At 36.2% G+C, this 12988-nt stretch overlaps 1 protein-coding gene across 18 annotated transcripts in view; it reads right to left on the bottom strand.

The window, feature by feature from the left end:
* The window catches only part of DZIP3 (DAZ interacting zinc finger protein 3), a 175845-nt gene that overhangs the window by 101191 nt on the left and 61666 nt on the right, over positions 1-12988 (bottom strand). For all 18 annotated transcript variants that reach the window (XR_007908893.2, XR_011388347.1, XR_011388351.1 and 15 more), the window contains 4 exons: positions 10416-10512; positions 8779-8882; positions 7159-7246; positions 4050-4151 (listed from right to left, as the gene is read on the bottom strand). Coding sequence is in view for 8 of the 18 variants with exons in the window: in XM_008266983.4 (XP_008265205.1) it covers positions 4050-4151; positions 7159-7246; positions 8779-8882; positions 10416-10512 (391 nt within the window). In the remaining 10 variants the exon portion in view is untranslated. The remainder of the gene's footprint in view (positions 1-4049; positions 4152-7158; positions 7247-8778; positions 8883-10415; positions 10513-12988) is intronic.

Below are 12988 nucleotides of genomic sequence, written 5' to 3'. Positions count from 1 at the left end.
TTCTATATACAAACCACATTAAAAACAAAGTAAAAAGGATCTTCAAAAATTAGGTGAAAAAATGTGCATCATGAAAAAGTTGCATGGATTTCAAATTTTTTTCTGTATCAAGAAAAACTTATCTTTTAATTCCATTTTCCACAAACTTATTGAAGTACCTCAAATGTAAGAATATTAATTAAATATATTAATATCTGAAAAAGAAAAGGGCAGTGAGGTATTAAAAAGAGCACTGTAAAAGAAAGAAGGCAACTGGGTTCTTTTTTTCTTTTTTTAAAAAGATTTATTTATTTATTTGAGAGGCATAGTTACAGACAGAGAAATCTTCCATCTGCTAGTTCACTCCCCAAATGGCCGCCAGGGACAGAGCTAGGCCCATTCAAAGCCAGAAGTCAAGAGCTTCTTCCGGGTCTCCCACATGGGTTCAGGGGCCCAAGCACTTGGGCCATCTTCCACTGCTTTCCCAGGCTGTCAGCAGGGAGCTAGATCAATAGAGGCAGCCGGGATATGAACCAATGCCCATACAGGATGCCAGTGATGCAGGCGTGCCAGCTATAGCAATTGGGGTTCTAACCCTGCTTTCTTTCTACCTCGCTGTGTAACCCTGGATGCCAAGTTCCTAATCTATAACATGAGAGTGTTAGATTTGTTGATCTTTAAGGTTCTGTCCCAACTGTAATAACACTGCACGATGCAAGGAGATTCTTAGTGAATGTCTAGGTTGGTGGATTAATACTGCTACTCCGAAATTAGAATTAGAATATGAAATTATCCAAAGAAAATACTACTTTCTCCATTATATTTTATGGCTTCTCAAGGTTATGTTTAGCTCCCAGGAGAGCAGGAAGATGAAGAAGCATGGGCCTGAGGTATACACTCTCCTACAGTAAATTGTTGTTATGCTTGTGACTGTTTTTTTATCTTTGATGGGGTTGTGGAAAACTAGCCCTCTTCATAGTTATCAGTGGTAGACATACTTTGTTGGCTGCAGTAGAGAACGGGACAGATTTATTGAACATCTACCAAATGCTAGACTTAGCATTGGCATAAAACATAAAGAAGGAAGAGTGAAAGAACAATTTGTTGAAATTATAAGAAAAAAAAGCCAACACTGCACTAAACAAGAAGGTACAAAGCCAATGGAGCAGTTAAAAATGGATAGATTGGGGTGGCATTAGAATGCTAATATCAGTAAAAGAAAAACTGCCTTCTAGACAAGAGAAATACATTTTTGAGACAATTGGGGGAATATAATTCTAACTGGACAATTAGATACTAAAAAATGTAATTTTCTGAGGTTGAAACAAGTGTTGATATCATATCCAACAAGAGTTTCTAATTTTTAGGATATATCCTGAAGTATAAATTTATGAAATTATATGATAACTGGGATTTGCTTTAAAATATTCCAATTAAAAGGAAGAAGCAGACAAGAGAAAACAAGATTGACAAAATGTTCATAATGTTGGGACTCATTCTTGGGTTCTCAAAGGTCCCTTATACTATTTTTATGTATGTTTCAAATTTTTAGAATCTAAAATTTTTACATTAATGGATGAGTGGTGGCACTAACTCAATAGTACTGCTTTCTTTGAGAATCACTACTACCTGACACTTTGAGGATTAAGCAGACAGGGCCCCAATATCAAGACATAATGAAATATAAAAAATACTGGATTAAACTGGGAACAGTTCACTTTAACTGGACTTTTCAGGTTAGATTACTATATATTTTAGTGACCAGCCCTTAGAACACTTAGACTCTCATAGATAGATAAGGCATTAGTCATCAGATCATTTAGTATGGCATCTAATTTATTCATGGGAAAATCAAAGTTCAGAATGGCTGATTTTTCCAAGATCAACTACAGCTCCACACATAGTCCTCCCTATTATACTTAATTACACAACACTGCCTCAATTTACAGCAAATAGCACTGTTACATTTCAAGCATTTGTTCTCTCAAACTGTTTTACAGATGCTTAATGGTCACTGATGCTTAGAATTTAACACAATTGTTATGCATGACTAAGCACAGCAGTGACTATTGTTAGGAAGCATAAAAGATACACATGTACTACTCAGACTATTAGCAAGGCATGCTTATGAACTGCCACAGAGCCTCATTGTCAGTTTTAGCCCTTAACTAAACAGGTAAGCCACATCTCTTTATCCAAAGGGATAAAGGCTTGGAGTGTCAGGGAATCAAGGTCTGACTGTGTTTCTCAGTGTATCACTGGTAGCAAACAGCCAAGGCTGATGAGGGTCTGCTTACAAGAAAATCTAGAGAACAACTTTGTGTACCTAGCTTCTTTTTTTTTTTTTTTTTTTTGACAGGCAGAGTTAGACAGCGAGAGAGCCAGAGAGCCAGACAGAAAAGTCTTCCTTTTTCCGTTGGTTCACCCCGAAGTGGCTGCTATGGCTGGCACACTGCGCCAATCCGAAGCCAGGAGCCAGGTGCTTCCTCCTGGTCTCCCATGTGGGTGCAGGGCCCAAGGACTTGGGCCATCCTCCACTGCCTTCCCGGGCCACAGCAGAGAGCTGGACTGGAAGAGGAGCAACCGGGACAGAATCGGCACCCTGACCGGGAGTAGAACCGGGTGTGCCGGCGCCACAGATGGAGGATCAGCCTAGTGAGCCATGGTGCCGGCCTATACCTAGCTTCTACAAACATTTTATATATAGAATTATGGGAATATTGATGGGTGATATTTTGAATATGGACAAAAGGTACAAGGTCTTTAGAAATCCTTCAAAAAATATGTGTTTCTTCTGGTAAAACAGTAGGGACTCTTTGGGGTTTCCTAGAAAAACAACGTGTAGAAAAGTATGCTACCATGGAAACAAATTGGACCAACAATCTAAAAGGAAATACTATCAATCTAAACAAAAGTTCATGTTGTATATGACAAAAATCTTTTAGCTGTAAATTCTGAAATAAATAGTATAATCCTTTTTTTTTTTTTTTTTGATCCAAAGCCAGGAGTCAAGTGCTTCTCCTGGTCTCCCATGCAGGTGCAGGGCCCAAGGACTTGGGCCATCCTCCACTGCACTCCCGGGCCACAGCAGAGAGCTGGACAGGAAGAGGGGCAACCGGGACAGAATCCGGCGCCCTGACTGGGACTAGAACCCAGGGTGATAGCGCCGCAGGCAGAGGATTAGCCTATTGAGCCGCAGCACCAGCCAATAGTATAATCCTACACAATTCATGTAACTTCAATTTTTTAATTTTTAAAATTTTTAATTAACATGTTAATAAGTGTACATTTTATGTGTACAGTGCAATGACCACACTAGGTAACTAGTTCTATTATCAATTCAATATAATTTTTGACTGTTGTACTCAAACATGAGTAAAAATAACACTTTTAGAGTTCTACAAGCCATTTGAGCCCAAATATTTTACAGCTTTCTTTTCTACTTGCTACCAGATTTATTATAGCACACATGATCATCAAATGGTACTTTCTTTGAGATCTTTTAAGAAGCTGTATATATTTATTGTGTTAGAGTACTATGTCTCCTAGAAAGGTAGCATAAATAGTATATAAATAGGACAAAGATTAGTTTATCTGATTAAGATCCACAGGCTCCTAGGAGCTGTATGTTTTGTTGAAGGTAAACTAATATATAAAATGGGAGGGAAAACATCTAAGGTAGAAGAGGAAGAGTGAAGTCCAGCTGTCTGGACGATTATGTGGAGAATTTCCAGTCATCCAATAGTAATATGAGGACATTAAGAATTCTGAAGATTCATTAGTTACATCTTGTAATGTAGGTAAGATTGATAGGATGAATAATAACAAATGAATCACTAACATTCAGACTTCAGGATACAACAGAATGCACTGGCTTCTGCTGAGCCAGCCAACCAATTGTATTATCTGGTGACTAGTAGGTGTGGAAAAATTTGCTACTAGTATTCACAACATGTGTTTACCTCATTCTGAACACACATTAACCATATTGTATATTCAGTTTTGGAGCCCGAATTTATTTTTATCAAAATAAAGATCGTCATTTTTTAAAAAAATGTCATCTTTCTTACCAGAATCTCAGGACTGGGTGGTGGTGGAGGAAGCTGGACTGGAGGCAAAGTACTCAGCGCAAACCCTTGCTTTACCTTGTTGATTTGTTCATTATACTGTGTCTGGAAGAAGGAAAGGAAATGTATTATAGCCCATTCAAGTTTAAAGAAACAGTATATGAGAATACTTAATGCAGTTTGAAAAATATAATACAGAGTAGTGATTCCCAACATATTTTATATTAATTAGAAATAATATAAAAATTTCTAGCAATTCCCAACATATTTTAGAAATAATATAAAAAGTTCCAAACAAAAAAGAAATATATAAATCACTATCCTTACACGTAAATATCTTTATAAAAGTGTTAACTGACAAGAAACACAGACCCATCATTGACAATCTTGCAAATATTTTTCAATGTCTGTATAATTTTCAGCTTTTGATGGTCATCTATGGCCAAATGGATGAAACCAGAAGACATTACGTTAAATGAAATATCAGGCACAGAAAGAAAAACACTGTATGTTTTTATTTTTGTGGCAAAATAGCTAGAACTGGAGGATTTATGCTAAGTGAAATAAGCCTGGCACAGAAATTTTTACTTATATGTGGAAGTTAAAAAACACTGATTTTATAGAAGAGAGTAGAATTGTGATTACTAGAAACACAAGAAAGGGGTATTAGATAACAGGTACTAAAATACAGTAAGACAGGAACAATAACTTCCACTGTTCTAAAGCACAGTTGGCTGATTAGAGTTTCTAATTTACTATATTTGACAAAGAACTAAAAGAGAGAATTCATGGACTCCAAACACAAGATGGAAATACTAATTATCTTGATTTGAATATTGCACACTTTATACATGTACTGAATTACTGGACTCTACCCCACAAATATGTACAATTATGAACTGATTTAAACTTTAAAAAAAAAAAAAACAGAAAAAACCCTCAAAGCATGGTAACTATGTGAGGCAACTGATGTGTTCATTTGTAGAAATCATTTCACAATGTATTTATAAATCAAATCATCACATTATACACTCTGAATATACTATAAATAGTTTTTGTCAAGAATATCTCAAGCTGAAATAAAATCTCAAAGCATTTCTTCATATACAGACACACACACACACATAAAAAGAAAAAAACCCAAGGAAAATTTTTGAGAATACTTATTAAACACACATATTTTGCTTATCTCAAAAGCTATGTACCTGGCCGGTGCTGCGGCTCACTAGGCTAATCCTCCGCCTTGCGGCACCGGCACACCGGGTTCTAGTTCCGGTCGGGGCGCCAGATTCTGTCCCGGTTGCCCCTCTTCCAGGCCAGCTCTCTGCTGTGGCCAGGGAGTGCAGTGGAGGATGGCCCAAGTACTTGGGCCCTGCACTCCATGGGAGACCAGGATAAGTACCTGGCTCCTGCCATCGGATCAGTGCGGTGCGCAGGTCGCAGCGCGCCGGCCGCGGCGGCCATTGGAGGGTGAACCAACGGCAAAGGAAGACCTTTCTCTCTGTCTCTCTCTCTCACTGTCCACTCTGCCTATCAAAAAAAAAAAAAAAAAAGCTATTTACCTAAATTTCTCCAGCTCTATGTTTTAAAATCTTCAATTTTGCTAAAAATAACACTACAATCCTGGAAGCTCAACATGTTTTCAACATTTTTTGGCACTGTCCCCATTTTTGCTTAACCTTATTGTTTTAAACACCCAACAAGAGCCTTAAAAAAAAGTCTTACAAAAAATATTAAGAGATTTCCATATAGAGGACAAGTACATGGAAGAAAACAGGGATAGAAAATAAGGGACAGATCTTTGGAGGCCAAAACCTGAATAAACCTGTAGTGCTAAGCATCACTACAGACTGAATAAGACTCTGGAAAAAAAACAGCAGAAACCACAAGGAGAAAGCTGGTCAAGTCTGCAGTGCTTTCAAGTAGCTCTTCACAACTGAGTCATTATTTTTCTGCTGGTAGTGTTGTGAAATCACAAAATAATCAACATTATATACCAATTTTAATATATAAATATAAAAGACTTTAAACCAAATTAATTAACAAATATTCAGTGGGTTAACTCTTTAAACAATCTTTAGGGTGACCTTAATTCTATTAATAATTATTTTTTATAATGGAACAGTTCCATAAAAAGACTAAAAACTAATATAGACCAACTTGATTTTCCTTTTATTTCTGTAAATACATCCTTAATCAAAGCTAAGTGTTTTTTTTTTTTTTTTTTTTTTTTTTTTTTTTTTTAAGATTTACTTATCTTTGAAAGGCAGAGAAGACAGAGTGATCTTCTACCTGCTGGTTCACTCCCAATGGGCTGCAACAGTCAGGCTAGTCCAGGCTGCAGCTGGGAGCTGAAAACTCCATCTGGGTCTCCCACATGAGTGGCAGGGACCAGACCCAAGTACCTGATGCCTCCAAAGTGCATCCGTAGGAAGCTGGATTGGAAGCAGCGGAGCCAGGACTCCAACCATACTCCCATATGGGATGCCAGCATCTCAAGTTGCAGCTTACTCTGAGCCACAACACTGGCCCCAAAATATTTATTTTTGATTGAGGCAGAGTTAGTTTTGTAATTCTAGGAAAACTAGGCATGAGCCATAATTTTTGAGTTTAATTGTTTCTTGGAATAAGGATCCAAAATATTTCACGTGAGTCTAGATATTATCTACAACAACAGTATTCAAAGCAATCTCAAACTGAAAGTATAAACTTTGATAACTGAAATGTTCTTTCTTAAAGTTTGTTCCTAATTGCTTTTAATGTGAGTTGTCTTCTTTAAAAATATACCAGGGGTGGGCCCAGCACTGTGGTATACTGGGCTAACCCTCCGACTACAGTGCCAGCATCCCATATGGGTGTTAGTTTGTGTCCTGGATGCTTCTCTTCTGATCCAGCTCTTTGCTACGGCCTGGGAAAGCAGTGAAAAATGCCCCAAGTGCTTGGGCTCCTACACCATGTGGGAGACCAGGAAGAAGCTCCTGGTTCCTGGCTATGGATAGGTTCAGCTCTGCTTCTCAAATAAATAAATAAATAAAATTAAAAAAAAATATATATATATATACACCACCCATAATATTTTGCCATTTTACTCTAAATGTACATCAGGACTTACCCTAAGGAACGCAATCTTGTTTCTAACATCCGCTACAATGGCATTCCAACTATCTACTGCAGCCTTTAATTGAAGTGATTCTAGGTTGCTGGTGTAGAAAAGGAGACACAAGAGAAAGCTCTTTCTTTTTATATAACACTTGAGTTTCCACAAACTGCCATTAAATTCTCTGGCATATATGTAAATAATACAAAACAATAAAAGTATCTCCTCTCACCAACAATTATTTTAAATGAGTACAAAGATGCACAGAAACTCTTGCTATTAAAAATAAAAATTAGTAATATGTAACAATTTTGTCAACAGCAAATATAACTTATGCTTCCAATGTACCAAGTTTTTTTTTTTTTTTTTTTTTATCTATCTTGGAAATATTTTGTTTTAGAACAAATTATAAAGTCTTTGCCTAGGAATAAATCCAATGTAGTAGGAAAGCAAAGAAGGCTAAACAGAGAAATTTCTTCAGTCATCTGATGCAGCAACATTCTCAAAAATGTTTACCCATCTTGGAAGCAGGTTTGGACTATCTCCACATTAACACTGATGTCTCTGTGACACGACTGGCCTATCTGGCTCCTTTGTAAATTAGAAAAAGCATTTCTCGAAGGGCAAATTACAAAGAGGTTCCCTTCATAAGAGGATGAGTGAAACAGCTGTCTTTGCATAGTGCATAAATTGTACAAGTACAGCAGCTCCATTTAACCAATGCCCACCAAATGATTTAATGACATAACTAAGGAGGAATCACTTCAGGATCTTTGGTGTCTACAATATCTCAGAGATATTCCTTTCATGTGGCTGTTATAACACCCCCACATGAGTATTTCCAATATAACAATTTTAAAACAGCAGAATAAGTTATCGTTAATATCATTTTATATAAAGTCTTCATGATATTCTAGATTATACAATATCCTTTGTCCCTGTAGCCAGCAAAGATAGACTGATCACTTAACAACAGTATTTCCTCATCTGAATGCATATTTTGAGTATATCCTGGGAATCTTGCTAAACATCAGGGATACTGATTCTTTAGAATTAAAGAACAATGATGACCATCACCATTAAAAAAAAATCATTTCTTGAGCCCAGAGATTCTAATTTAATTAATTATTTGAGAATATAAATGGAAGGAGAATTTCAGGCAATCTATTCAACATTTGAAAACTGCTTGTTCATAGCATAGCAGGAAACTACTTTTAAAGAGTGAATTTCATGTTAATTCTTATTTTTTCCTAAAAGTATTTCAAAGATATTACAATCAAGAACTAGAAGGGAAAAACAATTATAAAAGTTTTCCAGCTAGAATCTACCTTGTTTTGTAAATTTGTGGGATTCATTCAAATTTCTATGACTTTTGATCTATTCACTATGGATAAAGGGAATAATCTACAGCTATTACAGTACTCAGTAGATTTTTTTGGTGCTTTGGCTAAGCCACAAAGTACGAGCATCAAATTAACTCAATGACTTACTTTGGAAGTTTAAAAAAACAACGACTTCTTCACTCCAAAGATTCCTAATATTATATAAAAAAAGACCTAACAGATTATGTTTACCTGGGAGACACTTGTGAATATCTGTCAACTCAAGATATACTAAGGAAGAGGGAAAGCTTACCTCGCTGCCATGTGAGTTACCCTGGCAAGCTGACTGAGACACTCCTTTTCAGTTTGCTCTAAATGAAGCAAACCAAAATCTCTTCGACACTGTAAGAAATACACCTACAGATTTTTCAGAAAAAGAGAAAGAAGTTGAAAGTATCCTTCTTGTAAATGAATATTCTCTTCTTAATCATCTCAACAAGTAAATTTTAAGGTATTTTTCAATCTTGGTAAACAGTACCTTGACTTCCTAACCATTCAAGATATATTAGCTGTAAACACCACTGCACTCAGACCAGCCCATTCAGGATACATTATAAATGTTTTTTAGTTCAATGCAATTCTGTAATTTTGTTATTCAATGGCTACTGGGTTCATAAATATTCTAGAACATTAATTTTCATATTTGCACATATACTGGAATCATCTCAGAAACTGGAAATATTGCCTTCGTTCTACATATTCTAAGTTAACTGATACTGGATATAGTCTGGGAATTTTAGCTTTTTCAAAATGTTGAGGTAAACTAATATGCAGCCAAGTTTGAGAACACTCAAAACAAGTAGTAGTATATATATAATACATAATTACATATTTATAAACTTCTCCCTCTACCCCTCCATTGTTGAAGAGGTAGTAAAAAACAATCAGAACATATAGAAACATACACTTTGATCCAAGTGTGAGCTTGGAGATCATCAAGTACAACAGTTCTCACAAAGAAGGAATCCTTACCACATCATTACTGATGCAGTCATTTAGATTTCTTTTTTTAAATTATCAATCACTCAGCATTCACTAAAAATTATATTCTTGGATAGCATTAAGGTGTTAGTAAGTTCTTCCTTTCTAAAATTAATAACAGGAGCAGAAAGAAATTTCCTGACAGTATACAAACACTAATTTTAATATAATCTGAGCCTTTTCTTTTGTTAAAAGCTAGTAGGATCCCGTCACCATTCTCCAATGTTCAGGTATCAATTCTTGGTTGTTGACTTCAGAATTCCAAGTACTCTGCTAGAGAATACAGCTTACCCATGACAGAGGTGGGAAGGTTTGTAATGCTTTTAATGTCAGCGAGCTCTCCAAAAATGTGAATCTTACTGTATACCAAGTTTGGTAATCTATAAATAAAAATTACATACACACATACAATCACATTTCTTTTGAGAAACCCTAGCCGTGGTGTTCTAAGCTAACTTAGAAGAAATTGGGTGACTTTCTGGGGGTCTGGAAAGTAAGTTGGTTTTTGACATTAGGATTTATAATGTGTGTTTATCTTTGGAAGCTCTATATAGGAAGGAGCAGAGAAAGGAGATACTACAGCAGCAGTGAAATATTATTCCTAGAAGTTTGCCTTAGTGAACTTACTTCATAAGCATTTTCTCAAGATGTCTATGTTTGCTATACAGACTGCAATGGACCAACTTGTTGGAGTCATTGAAGAAAACAACAATATATTAAAACAAGTATTCATACACAAAATGACAAAATAGCACAAGAGTTTGAGCTGTTTTCCTGGCCAATCCTAAAATGTCTTATTTTGTTCAATAAGAAAAAAAAACCACATTTTTCCCCAATACTTCAGTATATTAGTACATGAGTAAGCTTCCTTCTCATACCCTCTCCCCCTCCCCAAAACTTCTTCCTTACCTCAGCTGTTAAAGCTCTGCTAGTTTCTGCATTCAGTTTGTTTAAGTATGTTTTCATTGTGCTTTCCAGATTATGTTTCTCAATTTCCCACTGAGATCTGAAACAAACATGATCATTAAAGAGCTAGCAACACTACAGCAAGGACAGCCAGTCTTTTTCATCTTGTTCAGGAAGATGAAAGTACAAGCTACAGAATGAGTAAGAAATGATTGCTTAGAAAACATATATAGTACTTAAAAAAAGAGAAAACACTGCTTTCTTCTGTGTTTCTTTTTTTTTTTCAGAATGTATAAGTTTTAAAGTTATCAATATATGGGTTATAATTAAAAGCTTGGACTTAAAATCAAGTTGTCTAATAATGAAACTCAGATCCACATTTTTTTTTTTTTTTTACTTATTTATTTGACAGGCAGAGTTAGACAGTGAGAGAGACAGAGAGAAAGGTCTTCTTTCCATTGGTTGACCCCCCAAATGGCCGCTACAGCCAGCGCTGTGCCAATCTGAAGCCAGGAGCCAGGTGCTTCCTCCTGGTCTCCCATGCGGGTGCAGGGGCCCAATCACTTGGGTCATCCTCCACTGCCTTCCCGGGCCACAGCAGAGAGCTGACTGGAAGAGGAGCAGCTGGGACTAGAACCCGGCGCCCCTATGGGATGCAGGTGCCACAGGAGAAGGATTAAGTGAGCCATGGCGCCATGCCCAACTCCACATGTTTTTTTTAATATAAAATCTTAGTCAAGTGAAATGGACTGAAATTGTATTCCTCAAAATCCAAGTTAAAATTCCAACCCCTAAGGCAAAGTTTAAGGAAGAGGTACATTTGGGAGGTGAGTAATTAGTTCATGAGGGTGGGCACCTCAAGAACAGGATTCTTGCTTTATAAACAAGGTCTGAGTGAGCTCCCTTGCCCCTTCCATCATGTGTGGCTTCAGTGAGTAAATAGCTCTCTAGGAGGAAATGGATTTTCACCAGACTCTGAATCTATAGTACCTTGATTTTGAACTTCGCTGGCTTCATAATTGTGAGAAATAAATTTAGGTTATTTGTACACCACAAAGACAACGATATTTTGTTACAGCAGCCCAAATTAAGACAGCAAATAAAAGTGGAGAGAATTTTATTGCTTACCTTAAAGATGTGCTATGAAAATCCATTCAGATAATACATATAAAGCATTTTGAATCTGGCATATAAGTACTAAATAATTGTTGGTTATTATCATGACTAATAAATTTTACATAAAATTTCTTTAAGCCCTTTTAATAATTTCAACAATAGCACTTAGCTGGGTTTTTATTATTTTTGTCATAAAGTGGAGTCACTACATTAAATTATTTTATTGACTATTTCAATGCTCACATTCAACACCTTAGAATGAAATTTTAGAGCTTGAGAGGGAAGAAAGAAGATAACGGTAAAGATATTGCTTCTACAGAGAACTATGGAAAACAGCTACCTATAGTTTTATTTTTTCCTATCCAATGTCACCATCCTGTGATAGGAATTGAGTCCCGGAATTTGAGGGTACAAATGAAACTGTCTTCAATGAAAATAGTTACTTAAATATACAACATTATAATAGGGGCCACCTTAAAAGCATCCTTAATGTTATATTATAAATCCTTGGATTATTGAGGATCTGATAAACACTGATGAGAATCTTGGTTATAATACATTGTAAATACCATTAAGGACAGTTTTATTGTAGGAAAGAAACCAGGGGTTGGCACTATGGTATAGTGGGTTAGGTTCCTGGCCTGCAACGTTGGCACCTCATATGAATGCTAGTTTGAGTCCAGGCTGCTCTACTTCCAATCCAGCTCCATGCTAATGCATCAGGGAAAGCAGTGGATGATGGCCCAAGTCTTTGGGCCCCTGTACCCTCTTGGAGACCAGGAAGAAACTCTTGGCTCCTGGCTTCAGAGTGGCTCAGCTCCAGCGGTTGTGACCATTTGGGGAGTGAACCAGCAGATGGAAGACCTCTCTCCCTCTCCCTCTCTCTCTCTCTCCCTCTCTCTATAACTCCAGCTTTCAAATAAATAAATCTTTTAAAAAAAATCTAAAATATTCAAGCAGATATATTAACACAAGAGAGATGATTAGGTCATTAAATATTTTGAAAAAAATACTTTATTAAAACTAAAACTACTAAGTAAATGACATCATTAGGAAAACAAGAGTGAACCCAATGAATGAAAAAAAATCTGCAAATCATGTATCTGATAACAGATTTGCATCCAGAACACACCAAAAACTCTGAAAACAGAATAAAGAGATAAATTAACTTAAAATTAGGAAAGGATTTGAAGAGATATTTCCCCAAGAAGAGACACAAATGGCCAATAAGCATATGAAAAGATGCTCAACATAATTTTTCATAAAAAGCAAATCATAACCAAAATAGTATACCGCTTTACTTATAATACAATAATAAAATAAAAACAGACAATCTAACAGGTGTTGGTGAGAATATGGAGAAATCAGAACCACTATATAATTAGACTGTAAAATGATGCAACCACTTGGAAAACAGTTAGGCAACTCCTCAAAATGCTGAACAGAAAGTTTACTGATGG

The sequence above is a fragment of the Oryctolagus cuniculus genome, chromosome 4 (genome assembly GCF_964237555.1).
Source record: "Oryctolagus cuniculus chromosome 4, mOryCun1.1, whole genome shotgun sequence".
Taxonomy (NCBI): Eukaryota; Metazoa; Chordata; class Mammalia; order Lagomorpha; family Leporidae; genus Oryctolagus; species Oryctolagus cuniculus.
This window is presented reverse-complemented; position numbering and strand designations above follow the sequence as displayed.